General features: G+C 44.4%; 1 protein-coding gene across 2 annotated transcripts in view; it reads right to left on the bottom strand.

Moving 5' to 3' along the window:
* Positions 1–494: 494 nt before the first annotated feature.
* Positions 495–22,666, bottom strand: part of LOC115112637 (NADPH oxidase organizer 1-like) — a 60,251-nt gene continuing 38,079 nt past the window's right edge. The window contains exons 1-8 of one of the 2 annotated variants that reach the window (XM_029639667.1): positions 9,138–9,266; positions 8,898–8,978; positions 8,582–8,654; positions 6,726–6,909; positions 6,286–6,479; positions 5,982–6,095; positions 2,357–2,474; positions 495–1,839 (exon numbers count right to left, since the gene is read on the bottom strand). In XM_029639667.1, coding sequence (XP_029495527.1) covers positions 1,083–1,839; positions 2,357–2,474; positions 5,982–6,095; positions 6,286–6,479; positions 6,726–6,909; positions 8,582–8,654; positions 8,898–8,978; positions 9,138–9,212 — 1,596 coding nt within the window. In that variant the 5' untranslated portion in view covers positions 9,213–9,266 and the 3' untranslated portion in view covers positions 495–1,082. Of the gene's footprint in view, positions 1,840–2,356; positions 2,475–5,981; positions 6,096–6,285; positions 6,480–6,725; positions 6,910–8,581; positions 8,655–8,897; positions 8,979–9,137; positions 9,267–22,666 lie in introns of those variants that run through there. The other variant, XM_065012648.1, reaches the window with a different exon arrangement.

Raw genomic sequence — 22,666 nt, 5'->3', positions numbered from 1 at the left:
GACTGTTAGAGAACAGAAGAAACCAAGTTACATAACATGCTGTTATTCTCACCTCAATCAGAAGCAAATCGACAATCTCAGATTACAACGTCTAATAGTGTCAAGGCAATCCCCACGAATGCTTTCACACAATGCTTGTTCTTCACTTCATTAATTTTGCAGTTTATGTCACCTCGCCTTTGAAATGAATGGAATTGAACTAATTAAGAAAGATAAAAGTAACAAGAAAAACAGTGTAGTGAACCATTTGAATCATAATCTCAGCTCCTCAATCACTTCTAGTGTTTTCTTAAATACCACGGGTATCTGTTCACCTGATGTCTTCGCAGGCAACTGGTGGATTGTGTGTGTGTGTTGGAGGGATGTTTTTAATAAGATGTTCAGTTTGCTTGCGAGGTAGTGGATTCTGAGCTGACAATATAAACGGAAAGAAACACGTGACCACAGTAGAAAATACGACTTGGAAAGATGCATACATTGAATTCAGTGTATAGGATATTGTTTAATGCACACTATATTAGTTAGACATGCATATAAGGCATACAGACAGTAATGGTAAATAGTTACAGTAAAATTCCAGTATGGAATAACAGTGACTTCAGACACCAATAGAAGTATGAAATGTAGGCTACAACAAACAAACCAGTCATTGGTGAACTACAAAAAAACCAGTCATTGGTGAACTACAAACAAACCAGTCATTGGTGAACTACAAGGGGGTAGATCTAAAGCGTATGAGACTTTACACATCTGAAAAAGTACTTTGTCACGTAACTTTTAAGTTACTGAATAAAGAACAGAAGTACAATGTGTTTTCTTCCCATCTTAACTCTGATTATGGATAAAAGGCCTGTCAAGAGTTTTTTATTTGACAGGTACATTACTCACATAAAAATTGTTGGATGGAGTCATAGTTAGTGTAGCATACAGCATAGGCGTTCTTATGCTAATTTAACCATAGTCTCATGAGCCATTCTCAAAGTATTGCGCTACATGTAAAGTCGACCACGAGAGACGAGTTTTAACCTAACCCCAAAACCAGCACTCCCCACGGCTCCCCATGACCGTATCTCCCACTTCCCCTACCACTGCTGCCAACCTTTCTCGTGGGTCTGGATGGGGTCCTGCAGGGAGAACTCCCCCCAGGAGGCCAGGGCAGCCTTTCGGGTCATGGTGGTACACCGACTCAGGATCTCATGGGCTCTGGGTCGCGTGGGCACCCTGGGGACAGCGGTGAGCATCTTACAGGACCCAGCCTCAGGCCTGGAGCTGGAGGAGAGGCTCTCATCTGGGCGGCTGCGGCCACTATTCCTCTCCCCTGGCTCGGGTGAGGTCTTGGGGCTGTGTGGGGGGCTTAGGGGGTCCTCCTCACTGGAGGAATATGCCCTGACACTCCGGCCCAGAGACTCAATGCCTGACGAGCTGAAGTCAGAGATGGAGGACTCTGCCCCGCTGATGGTGCTCTTGTGGTTTGCCGGATTCGGCGTGGATTCCAGGTCTTTTCTCTCTCTTTGGGATGGAGGGACGGCCATGCCGAGACGGGTCTCAGACAGGAGCTCCAGAGAGCGGGTCTTTTGGAGATGGGGAGCCCGGTACGGATTACCCCTGGGCTGGGTAGTATGCTCCTTAAGCTCTGTCTCCTCATACAGGGTGGCTGGGTAGCGGTTGCTAGATTGGCTTCCACCACTTGATGCCAGGTTGAGAGTAGAGCTGTTCATGTGGGTTGCCAGATTGAGAGAGGAGCTGTGCAGCTTCCTCTGCAGGGTGTGGAGGCCAGCACGTGGGTTGTTGTAGGGCTGCAGGTACATGGAAGGAACATAGCCCATCCTTCCATTATACCTGGAGAGAAGAGAGCTGCATCACTCAGAGTTCGAATAGTTTTTTTTTTTTACAGGACATCTTGAGGTCATGACTTTCATATCTTTGCTTAACAGAATATTGAAGTGGTGCCGTTCGTCACCATCAATCATCATTTATCAAAAGGAACCACTAACAGGTGATTGGTCATCCCTACTCTCTTCACTGTTGTTCGTTACCAAATAACACTGTAAGAAAACCATGGGATGTCACTATGACATTTTATTTCAGGTATTAACTTTTGGTGGCCAGCCAAGTAGGTGCTCCCTGTTCACATAAACTATAATTACTTTTGGAGTGACAATGCATTCAAACGTTCCTCCCACATAATTGCTGTCACACTATTGTAGCCAAGAAAATGAGAGGTTGTACATTGATTGCGTTGTCTTGTATCACAGACCAGGCAAGTAAATGCAGTTTTGGTTGCTTTGTCTGTGTAGCATTCTGAGAGGCAGACAGGCAGACTGATTACATGCAGTCAGGTTACATGTTGACATACCCGATGAACCACCAACCGTCATCTGATTTCCTCAGCACCTCTACCACAGAGCCAATAGGAACAGGCACCTCGTCACTATTGTTAGTGGAGTAACTCCTCACAGCACAGTAGAGAGTTCCTGAGGGACAAACCAGGAAGCTTGTTAAAACAACAAAAGAGATTCCGTTCTACAACACCATCAGTAGTAGTAGTAGTAGCAGTAGTCCTTCTAGGAATTTATACAGTGCCTTTAGAAGTATTCACAACCCTTTACTTTTTTCACATAAGTTTTTCAGAATAAAAGTGGAAAGCTCTTAGAGACTTAACAAGAAAGACTCACAGCTGTAATCGCCACAAAAGGTTCTTCAACAAAGTACTGTTTCAGGGGTGTGAATAATCATGTAAATTAGATATTTCTATATTTCATTTTCAAGCAAAAAATATATATATACAGTGCCAGTCCAAAGTGTTTTTTACTATTTTGTACATTGTAGAATAATAGTGAAGACATCAAAACTGTGAAATAACACATATGGAATCATGTAGTAACCAAAAAAGTGTTTATATTTTAGAGTCTTCAAAGTAGCCACCCTTTGCATTGATGACAGCTTTGCACATTCTTGGCATTCTCTCAACCAGCTTCACCTGGAATGCTTTTCAACAGTCTTGAAGGAGTTCCCACATATGCTGAGCACTTGTTGGCTGCTTTTCCTTCTCTCTGCAGTCCAACTCATCCCAAAACATCTCAATTGAGTTAAGGTCGGGTGATTGTGAAGGCCAGGTCATCTGATGCAACACTCCATTACTCTCCTTCTTGGTCAAATAGTCCTTACACAGCCTGGAGGTGTGTTGGGTCATTGTCCTGTTGAAAAATTAATGATAGTCCCACTAAGCGCAAACCAGATGGGATGGCGTATCGCTGCAGAATGCTGTGGTAGCAATGCTCGTTAAGTCTGTCTTGAATTCTAAATAAATCACTGACAGTGTCACCAGCATAGCACCCCCACACCATCACATCTCCTCCTCCATGCTTCACAGTATGAACCACACATGCAGAGATCATCCGTTCACCTACTCTGTGTCTCAAAAGACACGGCAGTTGGAACCAAAAATCTCATATTTTGACTCATCAGACCTAAGGACAGATTTCCACCGGTCTAATGTCTATTGCTCAAGTTTCTTGGCCCAAGCAAATCTCTTCTTCCTATTGGGGTTGAAGGGGTTAAACCAAGCCTCATACCTTTTAAAGGGTTAATAAATTGTGTTATGATAAACTGTAAACTGTCTCTCAGGAGACCTCTGTGTGTGTTAACACCTGTTTTGAGTGTTGTGCCCTTCCGACACAATCAGAAGGCGGAAACCACCTACGGTCATACTCCTCCTGTCTGGGCCCCAACTTGACTGTCTGAGGTTCTGAGAAATACGACTGGTTTTCTGAGAACACAAGGCTGCCGCAGGGATGATGAAAACAGCCACCTGTCAGAAGATGCTTGGACTCGTTCACCTTGTTATGACTCTATACTTGTGATGAAAGTTCAGGTTTCGATCAAACACACTTCTGAGCTTTCAATTGCTGACAAGATGGTTGCTGCTGTCAGGGGGAGGATAGATGAATTAAAATGTTGTTGCCAGAGAAAGTCACGGAAGGGGAACAGGGGAGGCTTTATGAGTTACAGGATGTCTTAGACACTTTGCAGAACCTGGGGAGTGTCACGACTCCCACCGAAGGTGGCTCCTCTTCCTGTTCGGGCGGCACTCGGCGGTCGTCGTCACCGGTCTACTAGCTGCCACCGATCCCTTTTCCCTTTTCTGTTGGGTTTGTCTTATTGGTTACACCTGTTTCTTGTTTAGGTTTTAAGTTGGGCTATTTAAGCCGGTAAGGCCCGCCTGCTCTTTGTACGGGCTTATTTTTGTGTTTGTGTGTGGTAGTGCGTTTCAGTTTTGTTTTTCCTCCGGACTGGTTAGGTCCTGGTTTTGGGCCGGTCGTTTATGTGTGCTCTGTATTGGCCTGCACTATTTTCTCTGTGCCGGAGATTAAAGCATTGTTCTGTACCTTCTGCCTCCTGCTCCTGACTCCGCACCCACTATGCCTAAGTGCGTCACAGGGAGAGCTATCATATACTGTACTCTGTAACAACTTCTACCTACAATTGTATTACTAAAGGAGAATTTTAATACTTGAACAAATAGTCTGTGTTTCCTTTCTACTACCAATATATATATATGTTTGATAACTATATAGACCTGATCATCTTTTGAAGAAATTGATCAATGGTGTCCTTTAGTGGTGGTTTCTTTGCAGCAATTTGACCACGGAGGCCCGATTCACGCACTCTCCTCTGAACAGTTGAGATGTGTCTGTTACTTGAACTCTGTGAAGCATTTATTTGGGCTGCAATCTGAGGTGCAGTTAACTATAATGAATGTATCCTCTGCAGCAGAGGTAACTCTGGGTCTTCCTTTCCTGTGGCGGTCATCATGAGAGACAGTTTCATCATAGCTCTCGGTGGTTTTTGCGACTGCAATTGAATCAACTTTAAAAGTTCTTTACGTTTTCCAGATTGACTGACCCTCATGTCTTAAAGTAATGACGGACTGTTGTTTCTCTTTGCTTATTTGAGCTGTTCTTGCCATAATATGGACTTGGGCTTTTACCAAATAGGACTGTCTTCTGTATACCAAACCTACATTGTCACAACACAACTGATTGGCTCAAATGTATTAACGAGGGAAAAAATGCCACAAATGAACTTTTAATAAGGCACACCTGTCAATTGAAATGCATTCCAGGTGACTACCTTATGAAGCTGGTTGAGAGAATGCCAAAAGTGTGCAAAGCTGTCATCAAATCAAAGGGGGTTTTCTTTGAAGAATCTCAAATGTAAAATATATTTGGATTTGTTTAAATCTTTTTTGGTTATTACATGACTGTGTTATTTCATAGTTTTGATGTCTTCACTATTATTCTACAATGTAGAAAATAGTAAAAATAAAGAAAAACCCTTGAATGAGTAGGTGTGTCCAAACTTTTGACTGGTACTGTATATGTTTTCACTTTGTCAGTATGGGGTACTGTGTGTAAATGGGTGAGAAAAATCAATTTAATCCACATTGTATAATTTTTTTTTTACCTAGGCAGGTCAGTTTAGAACAAATTCTTATTTACAATGACAGCCTACAGTGGGTTAACTGCCTTGTTCAGGGGCAGAAGGACAGACTTTCACCTTGTCAGCTCAGGGACTTGATCCAGCGACCTTTCTGTTACTGGCCAAACACTAACCACTAGGATACCTACCGCCCCAAACACAACAAAATGTGAAATAAGACAAAGGTGGGAAAATATTCTGATGGCACTGTAGATAGTGGATTCTGACAAATCTCAAAACCATGACAGAACATCTTGTAATGCCATATTGTAATCTATAATACATTCTCAGTCTGTCATTCTCTACTTTGTTGGGATGAGGGTGTTTTATCTAGCTCAGGACTGCCCCCTGGTGTTTGGCTGGCTGTGGAATGTTCAAACTACTATGGTTTCACCATGCGCCAACTGCAATCCATAGTAGGCCTAGTATATTAAACAAACTGTGATCAAGTTTGGTCTGTGGAAAGGATATGCATTAATATACCGTATGAAGTATCTCACCCCCCAAGGGAATTCCATTCATTTCATCTTCATCCTCCTCTGCCTCACACATCTCCAGGTAGGGAGCAGGGAACCAGGCCAACTGTTTATCCTCGTTCTCCACCAGCCACCAGCCTGAATGAACACACACAGATCGAGACAGAGGAAGTCTTAATTAGACTAGTCTTCATTTCCATGTTTCTCCACACAAAGCTTGAAAGTGGAGCCTATCCCAGGTTAACAGTGTAAGGAGAAATGAAATGTGGGCTAACCTACGTTTAAATACAGGTAAATAAAAGTAAACTATATTAAGGAGGACTCTAACCTGCTGGGTCTTTGATGAGCACGTCCAGCCTCTCATCCAAGGCCACTTTAAAAGGCCTGTTCTTAGTGTCCTTGGTGTTGTAGGGCCCCACACAGCGGTAAGACTGGCTAACAAAGGCGTGTGTCCTATTGCCCACGCTCAGATGCTGCCCGCTCATGTTCCCCACCCCCTCCTTCGATGGCAGCATCATGATGCTGTGGAGAAGGGACAAATGCTGACGATAACATACAGTACCTGCTGGACGTTTTCTTTAAGTTTACATGAGAAGACCAGAGTGCTAGGCTCATAAAAGATTGTTGCCATGTAGTAAGTAGATGCTCTCATCCAGTACGTTAATCTACGATTTAATTATTAGTGTAGTGAAATAAGAATGCTGAAACAATAAAAAAAATAGATTTTTTAAAAAGAGGCTGAAGCGAGGAATGTTTGTATGTGTTTACCTGTTCTTGGTGAAGTCTGCCTGCAGGTCGTGGTCTTTGGGCATGAAGAACCGAGTGACCTCTGAACTGCGGGTCACGGAGGGGTCACACCTGAGCAGGTCGCTGCAGTAGTTCTCCAGTAAGTTCATCCGTCGCATCAACCAACAAGGACGCTTCTCCTGGATCTTTCTCCTCATAGCTGTGGCTGAGAGAAGACAACAATTAGTAAGGTCCGAACTCACTATTCACAGTGAAAGAAAGAAAAATGTATTCCCTCTTTTTTTTTCAATTTAAAGTTTTATTAAGTTTTCTTGTTTTTCAAATCAACCAACAAAACACATTCCACATTCACAGATGTGACAGGCTTTAAAAAAATAAAAAGTCAAAAAATAATAATACATTTGAAAAAATTAAAATAAAATTAAAATGAATGATAAAGTCAAATAAAAGCATTTATTTTTCTTAATCTATATATTTTCCTTGGTACACATACATACATACATACATACATACATACATACATACATACATACATACGTACATACATACACACATATACATACACACACACACATACGTACTCAAAAGCTAAATTAAAATAAAAACACAAAAAAAAAACTATAACACTTGCAGCAGCACTATCAAGGTTCTTATCAGCTATTTCAAGCATTCGCTGAGACGATGGGCCAATAATTCGCTTTTAGGTTTTACAGTACCTTACACAACATGTATCTGTGCATTTCCCTAGTCACCCCGTTCACTCTGTCCAGTTTGAAATATAGTTGAATAGTGGAGACCAGAGTCTATCAAACTTGGGTTGTCTCTTGTGGAGGTCATAAGTGAGCTTTTCAAGAGGAAGAAAGTCAACAATCTGGTCAATCCACATTTTAAATGTAGGAGGGGTATTAGAGGCCCACAATAGAAGAATACATTTCTTAGCAAAGTATGTAATAGTCATAAGCAAATTTTCTCTGTCAGGATCAAGAACAAAGTCCTGCTGGGCATTAAGAAGATAGATACACGGGGTCATATCAAACTGTACCTCTAGTATTTTCTGTGCAGCAGTATGTACAGATTGCCAGAATCTGGCAATCTCCCTACAGCTCCAAAATACATGCATATAGGTTCCACTTTCAGAGGTACATCTTTTACAGTTAGGAGACATATCTGTTTTCATTCTATGGAGTCTCAAAGGAGTATAATAAAATTTGTACAAAAATGTGTAATTAGATTCTTTCATTTTTACACTGGTAGAGGAGCAGTATACCCTGTCGCAAACCTCCGCCCATAACTCATCACTGATAGTCAGACCAAGGTCCTTTTCCCAGATTATTTTCAAAGGAGTAAAGGATGAGCTTCCTTTCTCAGAAAGGAGTCTATAGATGTAAGATATTTAGCCTTTAATGGATTGTGCTGTGACAAGAAGGGTTTCAACTTCATTCAACTGAGTTCTAAACCTCCTCTTGGAGGTAAATGAGGAAATTACATGTCTAATTTGAAGATATTTTTAAAAAATGGGATCTTGGCACATCGAATTCACTGCAGAGCTCTTGAAAGGATTTCAGTGTAGTGGTTTTCTGATGAAATAGGTCTGAAAAGGTCCTGATTCCTAGAGTATGCCAAAGATTAAAATTGGCATCCCTCAGGGCTTTTGGCAAGTCTGGGTTGCCTACTATAGGCGAGTGAGAACATATTTGGGAGGAAATGCCCAGGTTATTCCCTCTTTTTGAATTGTTGAGGTTTCACTTTTTCATTGAGGTAGGAAGAAGAACAACATGAATGTGATGAGAAAGTGAGATAGCAAAGTGACGAAGCAGAGTTTAAATAGTTTGGGAGTAGATTGTGAGGCAAAGATGAGACTGAGGTTGTTGACTTACCTCTGAATTTGGGAATCACTCTGTCTCTCTTGCGGAAAGGATTCTCAAGGAAAAACCTCTTCTTCAATTGTCTCTGTTGAAATAAGAGGAGGGATATCACATATCCTCTGATAAAGATGTATCAATCACTTTTAATTGTTACATTTATTTTGTCATTTAGCAGACACTCTTATCCAGAGCAACTTACAGGAACAATTAGGGTTGAGTGCCTGCTCAAGGGCATGTCTACATATTTTTCACCTACTGGCCCAATGCCCTTAACCGGTAGGCTAATTGACGCTCCTTTATTGATGTACAGGTTCAATTGAAAACTTACATGAAACTCCTTCAAATCTAGGAATGATCTGTAGACAATTACTTCACTCTCATCAGACCACAGTATGGAGATCATAAACATCTGTAGAAAACTTGAAATTATATTATTTTAGAAAACAATGTAAAAATTTAACAGATACAAATTAGGAAACATTTTTAAATTGACCAATTTATATACACAAAGATGGAATACACACACACACACACTCTACGCTTATTCATTTGTGGTATAGTGGTTTACCTTGACTTGAAATGCCTCTCTATATATCACTCCAATAATCTGGGCACTAGTGGCATAGCGCATCTGGTCTCCCATGTCTGAGTTTATTCTAATCTATTGAGTTGATGATCTACTCTTTCTCTCAAGCCTCTTGCTTTCATCTTTATCTGCTCGACTAGTTTAGTACAATTTATACTTTAGGAGAAGAGGCGGAGTCGGTAGGCACTTATGCAACTATATCATCACGTGGTGCTTTTTACCTGGCTGTGGGCTGTGGGCTAAAGCCAATAAATGTCTTGTCGCTTTCAATTGATTTTTTTTCTATTGGTCAATTCATCCATCCAGTCCACCAACCACAACAATCAATTACAAAAGAAACAGTGAATAGTAATTTATCAAGTTAAATGGTTTGGTCATGGGTAGGCACCAGGCTTACATTTACATATCCATTGATTGTAGGCATACCAAGTAGCCTACTACGAACTTGCAAAATGTGAATTAATTCTACCTTACACCTATCTGGCAAGATACCTTCAGAGAGTGTTAGTTAATACCTGCTAGGTGTTTGTGGCACTGAAGAAGCACAGTAGGTAGCAACATAGACAGTGTCGAGAACCTGTTGTGTGAATAGGATGGGATGATGAATCACGTTGTTGACATTAAACCTGTTTTTGGCTGCTATTACCTGTGTGTGTGCATGCAATTACACACACACACACACACACACACACACACACACACACACACACACACACACACACACACACACACACACACACAGACACACATACACACACACACACACACACAGTTGTTATTGTCCAATGCGAATTTGTTTTAAATGACTCAACGGCTCATCAGAGGTTAATAATCTAATAGTAACAGCCTTCTCCATGAGTAGGCCTAATGCCTGATGCACACACCTCATAGAGGTTAAATAGTAGTAATATTGATGCTATTATACACAGTTTTATTTTAGGCATTTCATTTAGAAGCGCAATGTAAATCTGCCGATCCAGCGCAAAACAGTACTGGCGACCTAAAGCCTATCGCCATTTGTGCGCGGATTTTTGTCTGCAAACTATAGATGATGTATTTAGATGTGGTGCAGTTGTAGTGAGCTCCTCTCTGTGCAACCTGGCCTCAGTGCCATTCATTGCATTTGAAATGTTACATTACATTGCGAATTGAATAGTAGTTGTAGGCTACAATATCATAAGAATTAGAGGAAGTATCATACCTCTTACCCAGTCTTACAATATCGTATGAGTTGAATGACATACCCGAAATTATTATAATATCATATCATATGAGTTTGATGACATACCGTAACTTGTCATAACTGTGAGAGACGGAATCTAAAACAAAAATCCAGAAAATCACATTGTATGATTTTTAAGTAATTAATTAGCATTTTATTGCATGACATAAGTATTTGATCACCTACCAACCAGTAAGAATTCCAGCTCACACAGACCTGTTAGTTTTTCTTTAAGAAGTCCTCCTGTTCTCCACTCATTACCTGTATTAACTGCACCTGTTTGAACTCGTTACCTGTATAAAAGACACCTGTCCACACACTCAATCAAACAGACTCCAACCTCTCCACAATTGCCAAGACCAGAGAGCTGTGTAAGGACATCAGGGATAAAATTGTAGTCTTGCACAAGGCTGGGATGGGCTACAGGACAATAGGCAAGCAGCTTGGTGAGAAGGCAACAACTATTGTCGCAATTATTAGAAAATGGAAGAAGTTCAAGATGACGGTCAATCACCCTCGGTCTGGGGCTCCATGCAAGATCTCACCTCGTGGGGCATCAATGATCATGGGGAAGGTGAGGGATCAGCCCAGAACTACTCGGCAGGACCTGGTCAATGACCTGAAGAGAGTTGGGACCACAGTCTCAAAGAAAACCATTAGTAACACACTACGCCGTCATGGATTAAAATCCTGCAGAGCACACAAGGTCCCCCTGCTCAAGCCAGCGCATGTCCAGGTCCGTCTGAAGTTTGCCAATGACCATCTGGATGATCCAGAGGAGGAATGGGAGAAGGTCATGTGGTCTGATGAGACAAAAATATAGCTTTTTGGTCTAAACACTCGCTGTGTTTGGAGGAAGAAGAAGGATGAGTACAACCCCAAGAACACCATCCCAACCGTGAAGCATGGAGGTGGAAACATCATTCTTCTGGGATGCTTTTCTGCAAAGGGGACAGGACGACTGCACCGTATTGAGGGGAGGGTGGATGGGTCCATGTATTGCGAGATCTTGGCCAACAACCTCCTTCCCTCAGTAAGAGCATTGAAGATGGGTCATGGCTGGGCCTTCCAGCATGACAACGACCCGAAACACACAGCCAGGGCAACTGGCCAGTGTTAATCTGCAAAATTGTAATTATTCGCCTACCTCATGCCTTTTGCACACAATGTATATAGACTCCCCTTTTTTTTCTTCCTTTTGTGTTATTGACTTGTTAATTGTTTACTCCATGTGTAACTCTGTGTTGTCTGCTCACACTGCTATGCTTTATCTTGGCCAGGTCGCAGTTGCAAATGAGAACTTGTTCTCAACTAGCCTACCTGGTTAAATAAAGGTGAAATAAAAAAAACGTTTAAAAAACTAAGGAGTGGCTCCGTAAGAAGCATCTCAAGGTCCTGGAGTGGCCTAGCCAGTCTCCAGACCTGAACCCAATAGAAAATCTTTGGAGGGAGCTGAAAGTCCGTATTGCCCAGCAACAGCCCCGAAACCTGAAGGATCTGGAGAAGGTCTGTATGGAGGAGTGGGCCAAAATCCCTGCTGCAGTGTGTGCAAACCTGGTCAAGAACTACAGGAAACGTATGATCTCTGTAATTGCAAACACAGGTTTCTGTACCAAATATTAAGTTCTGCTTTTCTGATGTATCAAATACTTATGTCATGCAATAAAATGCAAATTAATTACTTAATCATACAATGGGATTTTCTGGATTTTTAGATTTTTTAGATTCCAACTCTCACAGTTGAAGTGTACCTAGGATAAAAAATTACAGACCTCTACATGCTTTGTAAGTAGGAAAACCTGCAAAATCGGCAATGTATCAAATACTTGTTCTCCCCACTGTACATACATTTTTTTTAAATAGACTAAAGCTATTCCTGGTTTATGTAGTTAAGTAAATCATGTATAAACTTGTTATACATTGAATGTGAATAATACATTGAATAATGTATTTGCCCAGTTCCATCCAGACAGGTTATCTATGCAAGCATCAGCATCTATGCTCAACAATAGACAATAGCTTAGGAGGAAGCAGAGCATGGTATAACACTTGGACTGTTACGTTTTACCAGCAACTTGTCAGAAAGGCTGATTGCATGGCACGGGGATATCATTCCACTCTCGAACACCAGTAACACATCGGTGAAGCACCTATCCTTTCATTCAGTCAGTTCCAGGAACCTTACCTTACATTTGGGGATGAGTCACTGGAGTCTGTCACTTCCCTTTCCTTGTTGTCTCCTAGAAGAAAAATCTGCAATAGCCTATGTATCCATGACCATACTGAATATTAGAGAATATTACAGTTGTATGGTCTTTACTTTAAAAAATATAAATAATTGCCTATGCCAGCATTGTTATCTTATTTTTAGAACATCATAATGAGGCCGGTAGTACTAAAGAGGTAAACTGTGTGTGCAGGCCTTTGGTTTTGTCTGTATCAGGCAAGTGGTTGGCGCTTGCAACACCACGATAGTGGGTTCGATTCCCGGGACCACACATACATCAAATGTATGCACACATGACTGTAAGTCACTTTGAAAAAACATGTCTGAAAAATGGAATATATTATATTATTATATATTATGTGCATTTTGACTCTTGATTAAGAAATTGGCATTGGATACTTCGTCACCCACTTTTGCTGTAAACTGTATAGTGTTGTAACATAATAAATATTGTATTTTACTGTAAGTAAATCTATTCAATCTTATTGTATTGGGAACCAAATTTGAAATACCGCTACTTGTTTATAGCCACTTTGTGACTCCTTCGTCTCCAGTGAATGTGTCACGTTCGTCGTAAAGAGGAGACCAAGGCGCAGCGTGATATGAATACATGTTCTATATTTAATGAATAAAGAACACTGAAACAAAATCACAAAACAACAAACGAACGTGACGCTATATGATCTAAATGTGTAGACACAGGCAACTAGACATAGACATAGATGATAACCCACCAAATACCCAAAGAAGATGGCTGCCTGAAAGATGGTTCCCAATTAGAGACAACGATAAACAGCTGCCTCTAATTGAGAACCAATCTAGGCAACCATAGACATACATAAACACCTAGATAGTAAACGACCCCATAAACCTACAAAACCCATAGACAGTACAAAAACACATACATCACTCATGTCACACCCTGACCTAACCAAAACAAGAAAGAAAACAAAGAATACTCAGGTCAGGGCGTGACAATATGTAACGTTTTAACTAAGACATAATAACAATAAAACGATGTCTATAAAATATATGTCTGTGTGCGTTTGTGTATGTGTGCGTGAATTGTCAAATCAAATCAAATTTTATTTGTCACATACACATGGTTAGCAGATGTTAATGCGAGTGTAGCGAAATGCTTGTGCTTCTAGTTCCGACAATGCAGTGATAACCAACAAGTAATCTAACTAACAATTCCAAAACTACTGTCTTATACACAGTGTAAGGGGATAAAGAATATGTACATAAGGATATATGAATGAGTGATGGTACAGAGCAGCATACAGTAGATGGTATCGAGTACAGTATATACATATGAGATGAGAATGTAGACAAAGTAAACAAAGTGGCATAGTTAAAGTGGCTAGTGATACATGTATTACATAAGGATGCAGTCGATGATGTAGAGTACAGTATATACGTATGCATATGAGATGAATAATGTAGGGTAAGTAACATTATATAAGGTAGCATTGTTTAAAGTGGCTAGTGATATATTTACAACATTTCCCATCAATTCCCATTATTAAAGTGGCTGGAGTTGGGTCAGTGTCAATGACAGTGTGTTGGCAGCAGCCACTCAATGTTAGTGGTGGCTGTTTAACAGTCTGATGGCCTTGAGATAGAAGCTGTTTTTCAGTCTCTCGGTCCCAGCTTTGATGCACCTGTACTGACCTCGCCTTCTGGATGATAGCGGGGTGAACAGGCAGTGGTTCGGGTGGTTGATGTCCTTGATGATCTTTATGGCCTTCCTGTAACATCGGGTGGTGTAGGTGTCCTGGAGGGCAGGTAGTTTGCCCCGGTGATGCGTTGTGCAGACCTCACTACCCTCTGGAGAGCCTTACGGTTGAGGGCGGAGCAGTTGCCGTACCAGGCGGTGATACAGCCCGCCAGGATGCTCTCGATTGTGCATCTGTAGAAGTTTGTGAGTGCTTTTGGTGACAAGCCGAATTTCTTCAGCCTCCTGAGGTTGAAGAGGCGCTGCTGCGCCTTCTTCACGACGCTGTCAGTGTGAGTGGACCAATTCAGTTTGTCTGTGATGTGTATGCGGAGGAACTTAAAACTTGCTACCCTCTCCACTACTGTTCCATCGATGTGGATAGGGGGGTCTTCCCTCTGCTGTTTCCTGAAGTCCACAATCATCTCCTTAGTTTTGTTGACGTTGAGTGTGAGGTTATTTTCCTGACACCACACTCCGAGGGCCCTCACCTCCTCCCTGTAGGCCGTCTCGTCGTTGTTGGTAATCAAGCCTACCACTGTTGTGTCGTCCACAAACTTGATGATTGAGTTGGAGGCGTGCGTGGCCACGCAGTCGTGGGTGAACAGGGAGTACAGGAGAGGGCTCAGAACGCACCCTTGTGGGGCCCCCGTGTTGAGGATCAGCGGGGAGGAGATGTTGTTGCCTACCCTCACCACCTGGGGGCGGCCCGTCAGGAAGTCCAGTACCCAGTTGCACAGGGCGGGGTCGAGACCCAGGAATATGTGGAATATTTCTGATTCAAAGGAAAGAGACTTTTAGATTTCATCAAATCAATCAAACGTTATTATCGATTAAGAATTGCAATAATGAAGCTGGTCAATGACCACCATTAAGTGATTGCTGAGAGCCCAAACAAGCAGGGTTGGGTTACAGTTCTTTATAGAAAAGTACATCCTCCTGAATGTTCATGACAAACCACAGATTTTGAATTATACATTGTGCTATCAAGCAACAGACAGCAAGATTGACATTGCGGCAGGTTTCTGTCACTAGCTCATTTACGGCTTGTTATACAGGGTTAGTGTCTCAGTTTTGCAATCCTTACCACACAGATACTAATCATTCAATGGAATGCAGGCTGTAGGTTCTATCACCAAGCCATCATAAATCAATTGTTAGCACCAAGTCCCAGAGGTCAACTCAGTCCCACAGACACAGATGAATACTGTATACTACACATACACTACATTCCTTGTCAATCATAAATTATGCAGCCTTAAAAGTCAAGATAATTTTGTCACTTGCTGTCACGCCCTGACGTTAGAGATCCTTATTATTCTCTATGTTTGGTTCGATCAGGGTGTGACTTGGGTGGGAAAGTCTATGTTTTCTATTTCTTTGTGTTTTTGGTTGAGTATGGTTGAATATGGTTCCCAATCAGAGGCAGCTGTCTATCGTTGTCTCTGATTGGGGATTGTCTCTGATTGGGGATCATATATAAGTTGTCATTTTCCTTTTGGGTTGTGTGGGATCTTGTTTTCTGTATAGTTTATTTTTGCCTTACAGAACTGTGAGCTTTCATTTTTGTCATTTTGTTGTCATCGATAAAAGGAACGATGTATGCCTACCACGCTGCAAATTGGTCCGGTCATTCCACAAAAGAGAGCCGTAACACTTGCAAGACGAGGTAAAATGCATGAGCACTAGTGTCGGTGTCAATTGCATCATGGGTGTCACGTTCTGTCCATCGTTCGTATGTGTTTTCCTTGTTTTAGTGTTGGTCAGGACGTGAGCTGGGTGGGCATTCTATGTTGTGTGTCTGGTTTGTCTATTTCTATGTTTGGCCTGATATGGTTCTCAATCAGAGGCAGGTGTTAGTCATTGTCTCTGATTGGGAACCATATTTAGGTAGCCTGTTTTGTGTTGGGTTTTGTGGGTGATTGTTCCTGTCTCTGTGTTTGCACCAGATAGGACTGCTTAGGTTTTCACTTTTCTTGTTTTGTATAGTCTGTTCATGTATTGTCGTCTTTATTAAAAACATGAATAACCACCACGCTGCATTTTGGTCCGCCTCTCTTTCACCAGAAGAAAACCCTTACAGAATCACCCACCAACCAAGGACCAAGCGGCGTGGTAAACAGAGGCAACAGCAGCAGCAGCAGCAGGAGAAGCGACAGGTGTAGCAGGAGCAACAGCAGCAGCAGCAAAGGCAGCAGCAGCAGCAAAGGCAGCAGCAGGAGAAGCAGCAGCAGCAGCAGGAGAAACAGCAGCAAGAGAAGCAGCAGCAGCAGCAGTGGGAGAGGCTGCACTATTTGGATAAATGGACTTGGGAGGAGATCCTTGACGGAAAAGGACCCTGGGCAGAGCCAGGGGAATATTGCTGCCCCAACGCCGAGCTGGAGGTAGCGAAAGCAGAGAGGGGGCATTATGAGGAGCTAGCACGGCAGAGCGGCTGGAAGCCCGAGAGGCACCCCCAAAAATTTCTTCGGGGGGCACAGGGAGAGTGTGGCAGAGTCAGGAGTCAGACCTGAGCCAACTCCCCCTGTTTACCGTAAGGAGCCATGGATGGAATTGGAGCTGTCGGCGAAGCTGAGTGCTGAGTCTGAGAGTGTTGAGGATGTATTGGACAGAGTAGAGAGAAAGCTGTTGGTTTGGCATAGTATGCACGGCATTTGCCCTGAGGAGCGTGTTAGCTGTCCGATGTCACCCGTGTCAGTTCCTCGTACTCAGCCTGAAACGTGTGTTGGAGTTCCGGGGGATTTGATGCCGGCTATACACACCAGGTCTCCAGTACACCTTCACAACCCGGTGTGTCCTGTTCCTTGCACTCACCCGGAGGTGTGTGGCCCGGTACCACCAGTGCCGGCTCCTCACACCAGGCGGTTTCTCCGTCCCATCAACACAGGTGCTCCCGCCTCCGGCGCTGCCAGAGCTCCCGCCCCTCATTCCAGATGCGCCAGAGCCCCTCATTCCAGAGGCGCCAGTGCCGCCAGTCTGCCCAGCGCCGCAAGTGCCGCCAGTCTGCCCAGCGCCGCCAGTCTGCCCAGCGCCGCCAGTCTGCCCAGCGCCGCCAGTGCCGCCAGTCTGCCCAGCGCCGCAAGTGCCGCCAGTCTGCCCAGCGCCGCCAGTCTGCCCAGCGCCGTCTGAGCTACCCGTCTGCCCAGCACCGTCTGAGCTACCAGTCTGCCCAGCGCCGCCACTGCCGCCAGAACTGCCAGTCTGCCAGGATCCGCCAGTCTGCCAGGATCCGCCAGTCTGCCAGGATCCGCCAGTCAGCCAGGATCCGCCAGTCGGCCAGGATCCGCCAGTCGGCCAGGATCCGCCAGAACTGCCAGTCGGCCAGGATCCGCCAGTCGGCCAGGATCCGCCAGTCGGCCAGGATCCGCCAGTCGGCCAGGATCCGCCAGTCAGCCAGGAATGGCCAGATCCGCCTGTCAGCCAGGATCTGCCAGTCAGCCAGGATCTGCCAGCCAGCCAGGATCTGCCGGAACCACCAGCCAGCCAGGATCTGGTAGATCCATCAACCTGCCTGAGCTTCCTCTCACTCCCGAGCTTCCTCTCACTCCCGAGCTTCCTCTCACTCCCGAGCTTCCCCTCAGTCCTGAGCTACCTCAGTCCAGTGGGGCCCGTTGTTAGGTTTCCTAGGCCAAGGTTAGCGGCGAGGGTCGCCACTCAAGGGACGCTAAGGAGGTGGACTAAGACAATTATGGAGTGGGGTCCACGTCCAGCGCCAGAGCCGCCACCGCGGACAGATGCCCACCCACGATACATGGCCCCATTCATTCTTTCCTTTACACGGATCAGTCGTCCTGGTCCCTTTGCAGAAAAACAGCCCCACAGCATGATGTTTCCACCCCCATGCTTCACAGTAGGTATGGTGTTCTTTGGATGCACCTCAGCATTCTTTGTCCTCCAAACACGACGAGTTGAGTTTTTATCAAAAAGTTATATTTTGGTTTCATCTGACCATATGACATTCTCCCAATCTTCTTCTGGTTCATCCAAATGCTCTCTAGCAAACTCAGACGGGCCTGGATGTGTATTGGCTTAAGCAGGGGTACATGTCTGGCACTGCAGGATTTGAGTCCCTGGAGGCGTAGTGTGTTACTGATGGTAGGCTTTGTTACTTTGGTCCCAGCTCTCTGCAGGTCATTCACTAGGTCCCCCCGTGTGGTTCTGGGATTTTTGCTCACCGTTCTCGTGATCATTTTGACCCCACTGGGTGAGATCTTGCGTGGAGCCCCAGATCGAGGGAGATTCAGTGGTCTTGTATGTCTTCCATTTCCTAATAATTGCTCCCACAGTTGATTTCTTCAAACCAAGCTGCTTACCTATTGCAGATTCAGTCTTCCCAGCCTGGTGCAGGTCTACAATTTTGTTTCTGGTGTCCTTTGGCAGCTCTTTGGTCTTGGCAATAGTGGAGTTTGGAGTGTGACTGTTTGAGGTTGTGGACAGGTGTCTTTTATACTGATAACAAGTTCAAACAGGTGCCATTAATACAGGTAACGAGTGGAGGACAGAGTAGCCTCTTAAAGAAGAAGTTACAGGTCTGTGAGAGCCAGAAATCTTGCTTGTTTGTAGGTGACCAAATACTTATTTTCCACCATAATTTTTTTCAATGAAAAGAATATTATTTTTTAAAATACATTTTCTTGTCTAAACCTGTTTTCCCTTTGTCATTATCGGGTATTGTGTGTAGAATGACGAGGACATTTTTTTAATTTAATCCATTTTAGAATAAGGCTGTAACGTAACAATGTGGAAAAAGTCAAGGGGTCGGAATACTTTCCGAATGCACTGCAAAACACAGGGAAATCATGTTTTTTTGACTGCACTGGGCCTATTTGTTTTAGCTTTGAAGATATAGGCCAATTATGAATTAAATTTGCTCACCTCACGTGTCCTCTCTCCTCCGTCCTCTCTCGTCTCCTTTTGAAAAGGTCCAAGTTAATTGAGGAGAGTCGGCGAGGAGAGTGAAAGTTGATGGAATGCAGTTGATTGAAATGAGAGTGCTTCTCCACTCGCACATTATTAGGGGGTGGATCTCAAAATAATGAGGTTTACAGGAAGGATCCCCCCCAAAAAATTGTAAAGTGTTCAAAACAAATTGTTCAAGACATTTTATAGATAAAACAATACGTAGCATATTGTTTTTAATTGTGCATATTATTCTCCTCTGACAAAACAATAGATTCAACCGTTTCAACTTTTTACTTCAATGGGGTGATATCAGAGTTGGGATGTTCCAAGGATTCCATTTAGACCTTTCCATTCAAAGGGGGTGTGACAGATTTCAAAACTCTTCCACGGTAACATACACAATAGTATCCTCAGTTTAGTAGTGTTGTGGCTGTCCCCCTTAAATAGCTGCCGCCGCAGTACCGTAGGGTCCGACTTCGAGAACCAACTGGGGCAATGAGTTCTCCTGAAATGCAAACAGGTCCACCTGTGCTCTCCTGACCCTGTCCTAAAGCTTTACCACCACCTGAGGGTGTAGACTCTAGTCCCCCCCCCCCCCCCCAACGGTCCGTCTCCCAAGAGCATACCGCTGCATTGTTCAGGACCCCGTGGATATGTGCTGCACATAGCGATGTCAAGCGGGTCTAGGCCCACGGCAAGAGCTCCCAAGCCAAAGGATCAGGAAATACTGTCCTACCAGGTAGGGCTGGAAGTGTTGAAGAGCTAGGTGAACCACTTTGAGTTCCAGCACATTGATGTGATGACCACTCCATGGGGGGAATCCAGCAGCCAGCTGCCACTGAACATGGCACCTCAACCTGTCAGAGAGGCTTCAGTGCACACCAGCTCTCTGTGGTGAACTCTAATCAGGCTCATCCCCTTTACCAGGAAGAAGCGGGATAGCAACTTTGATAGGATCCTCAGACTTTCACCAACAGTTGAGTGTCTGTGCTGTTTTGACCGCCAGAATTGAACCATGGCTGGAGTGGTCTGACGGAGAATGCCCAGTGGAACCAACAGTGGAGCCACACTAACAGAGTAACAGTTGGCAATCTAACACTGACATGGCTCGACCGAGCCGGAAAGGGTTGAGGTAGGATAGGATTTTGTTACTATCACCTGAGGGAGCCGTGCCTTCATGAGAGTCAAGTCTATGGACATCCCGAGGTAGGACACCTTCCGTGAGGATATCAGGTGACTCTTCTCCTCGTTTAGGGTGAGGCCCGTAACTCGAATACCTTAACTTTGTTGTCCTTAAGCCATTTTGCCACAACTTTGGAAGTATACTTGGTATTGTCTATTTGGAAGACCCATTTGCGACCAAGCTCTAACTTCCCTACTGGTTTCTTGAGATGTTACTTCAATATATCCACATAATTGTCCTACGTCATGATGCCATCTATTTTGTGAAGTGCACTAGTACCTCCTGCAGCAAAGCACCCCCACAACATGATGCTGCCAGCCCTGTGATTCACGGTTGCGATGGTGTTCTTCGGCTTGCAAGCCTCCCCCTTTTTCCTCCAAACATAACAATGGTCATTATGGCCAAACAGTTCTATTTTTGTTTCATCATCACCACTTCTTCCAGCCTTATTCCAAAATTGATTACGTTTTTTTCCCCTCCTCATCAATCTACACACGTACCCCATGATGACAAAGCAAAAAAAGGTTTTTAGAAATGTTTACTTAGATATGGTCATTCATAGAATATTTGGGGATGACGTATACTAAGGCATTGATGACAATTCTATAGCTATATAGAGTGGGAAAGCTGCCATACGTTTGGACAATAAATAGACAATGCAAAACCTAATAAAAACATCTGTCTTGTCCAGGACCGGAGTTTACGCAGACCGGTGCGTCATAGCCAATCACAGCTACAGTAAGCCTACATACAAATAAGCCATCTTTTTTACATTTACATTTAAGTCATTTAGCAGACGCTCTTATCCAGAGCGACTTACAAATTGGTGCATTCACCTTATGACCTCCAGTGGAACAGTAGTGCATCTAAATCTTTTCAGGGGGAGGGGGGGTGAGAGGGATTACTTTATCCTATCCTAGGTATTCCTTAAAGAGGTGGGGTTTCAGGTGTCTCCGGAAGGTGGTGATTGACTCCGCTGTCCTGGCGTCGTGAGGGAGTTTGTTCCACCATTGGGGGCCAGAGCAGCGAACAGTTTTGACTGGGCTGAGCGGGAACTGTACTTCCTCAGTGGTAGGGAGGCGAGCAGGCCAGAGGTGGATGAACGCAGTGCCCTTGTTTGGGTGTAGGGCCTGATCAGAGCCTGGAGGTACTGAGGTGCCGTTCCCCTCACAGCTCCGTAGGCAAGCACCATGGTCTTGTAGCGGATGCGAGCTTCAACTGGAAGCCAGTGGAGGGAGCGGAGGAGCGGGGTGACGTGAGAGAACTTGGGAAGGTTGAACACCAGACGGGCTGCGGCGTTCTGGATGAGTTGTAGGGGTTTAATGGCACAGGCAGGGAGCCCAGCCAACAGCGAGTTGCAGTAATCCAGACGGGAGATGACAAGTGCCTGGATTAGACCTGCGCCGCTTCCTGTGTGAGGCAGGGTCGTACTCTGCGGATGTTGTAGAGCATGAACCTACAGGAACGGGCCACCGCCTTGATGTTAGTTGAGAACGACAGGGTGTTGTCCAGGATCACGCCAAGGTTCTTAGCGCTCTGGGAGGAGGACACAATGGAGTTGTCAACCGTGATGGCGAGATCATGGAACGGGCAGTCCTTCCCCGGGAGGAAGAGCAGCTCCGTCTTGCCGAGGTTCAGCTTGAGGTGGTGATCCGTCATCCACACGGATATGTCTGCCAGACATGCAGAGATGCGATTCGCCACCTGGTCATCAGAAGGGGGAAAGGAGAAGATTAATTGTGTGTCGTCTGCATAGCAATGATAGGAGAGACCATGTGAGGTTATGACAGAGCCAAGTGACTTGGTGTATAGCGAGAATAGGAGAGGGCCTAGAACAGAGCCCTGGGGACACCAGTGGTGAGAGCACGTGGTGTGGAGACGGATTCTCGCCACGCCACCTGGTAGGAGCGACCTGTCAGGTAGGACGCAATCCAAGCGTGGGCCGCGCCGGAGATGCCCAACTCGGAGAGGGTGGAGAGGAGGATCTGATGGTTCACAGTATCGAAGGCAGCCGATAGGTCTAGAAGGATGAGAGCAGAGGAGAGAGAGTTAGCTTTAGCAGTGCGGAGCGCCTCCGTGATACAGAGAAGAGCAGTCTCAGTTGAATGACTAGTCTTGAAACCTGACTGATTTGGATCAAGAAGGTCATTCTGAGAGAGATAGCGGGAGAGCTGGCCAAGGACGGCACGTTCAAGAGTTTTGGAGAGAAAAGAAAGAAGGGATACTGGTCTGTAGTTGTTGACATCGGAGGGATCGAGTG

Source organism: Oncorhynchus nerka, linkage group LG28, assembly GCF_034236695.1.
Source record: "Oncorhynchus nerka isolate Pitt River linkage group LG28, Oner_Uvic_2.0, whole genome shotgun sequence".
NCBI classification, from domain to species: Eukaryota; Metazoa; Chordata; class Actinopteri; order Salmoniformes; family Salmonidae; genus Oncorhynchus; species Oncorhynchus nerka.
Note: the sequence above shows the minus strand (reverse complement) of the source record. Positions and strands in the feature narration are given on the sequence as shown.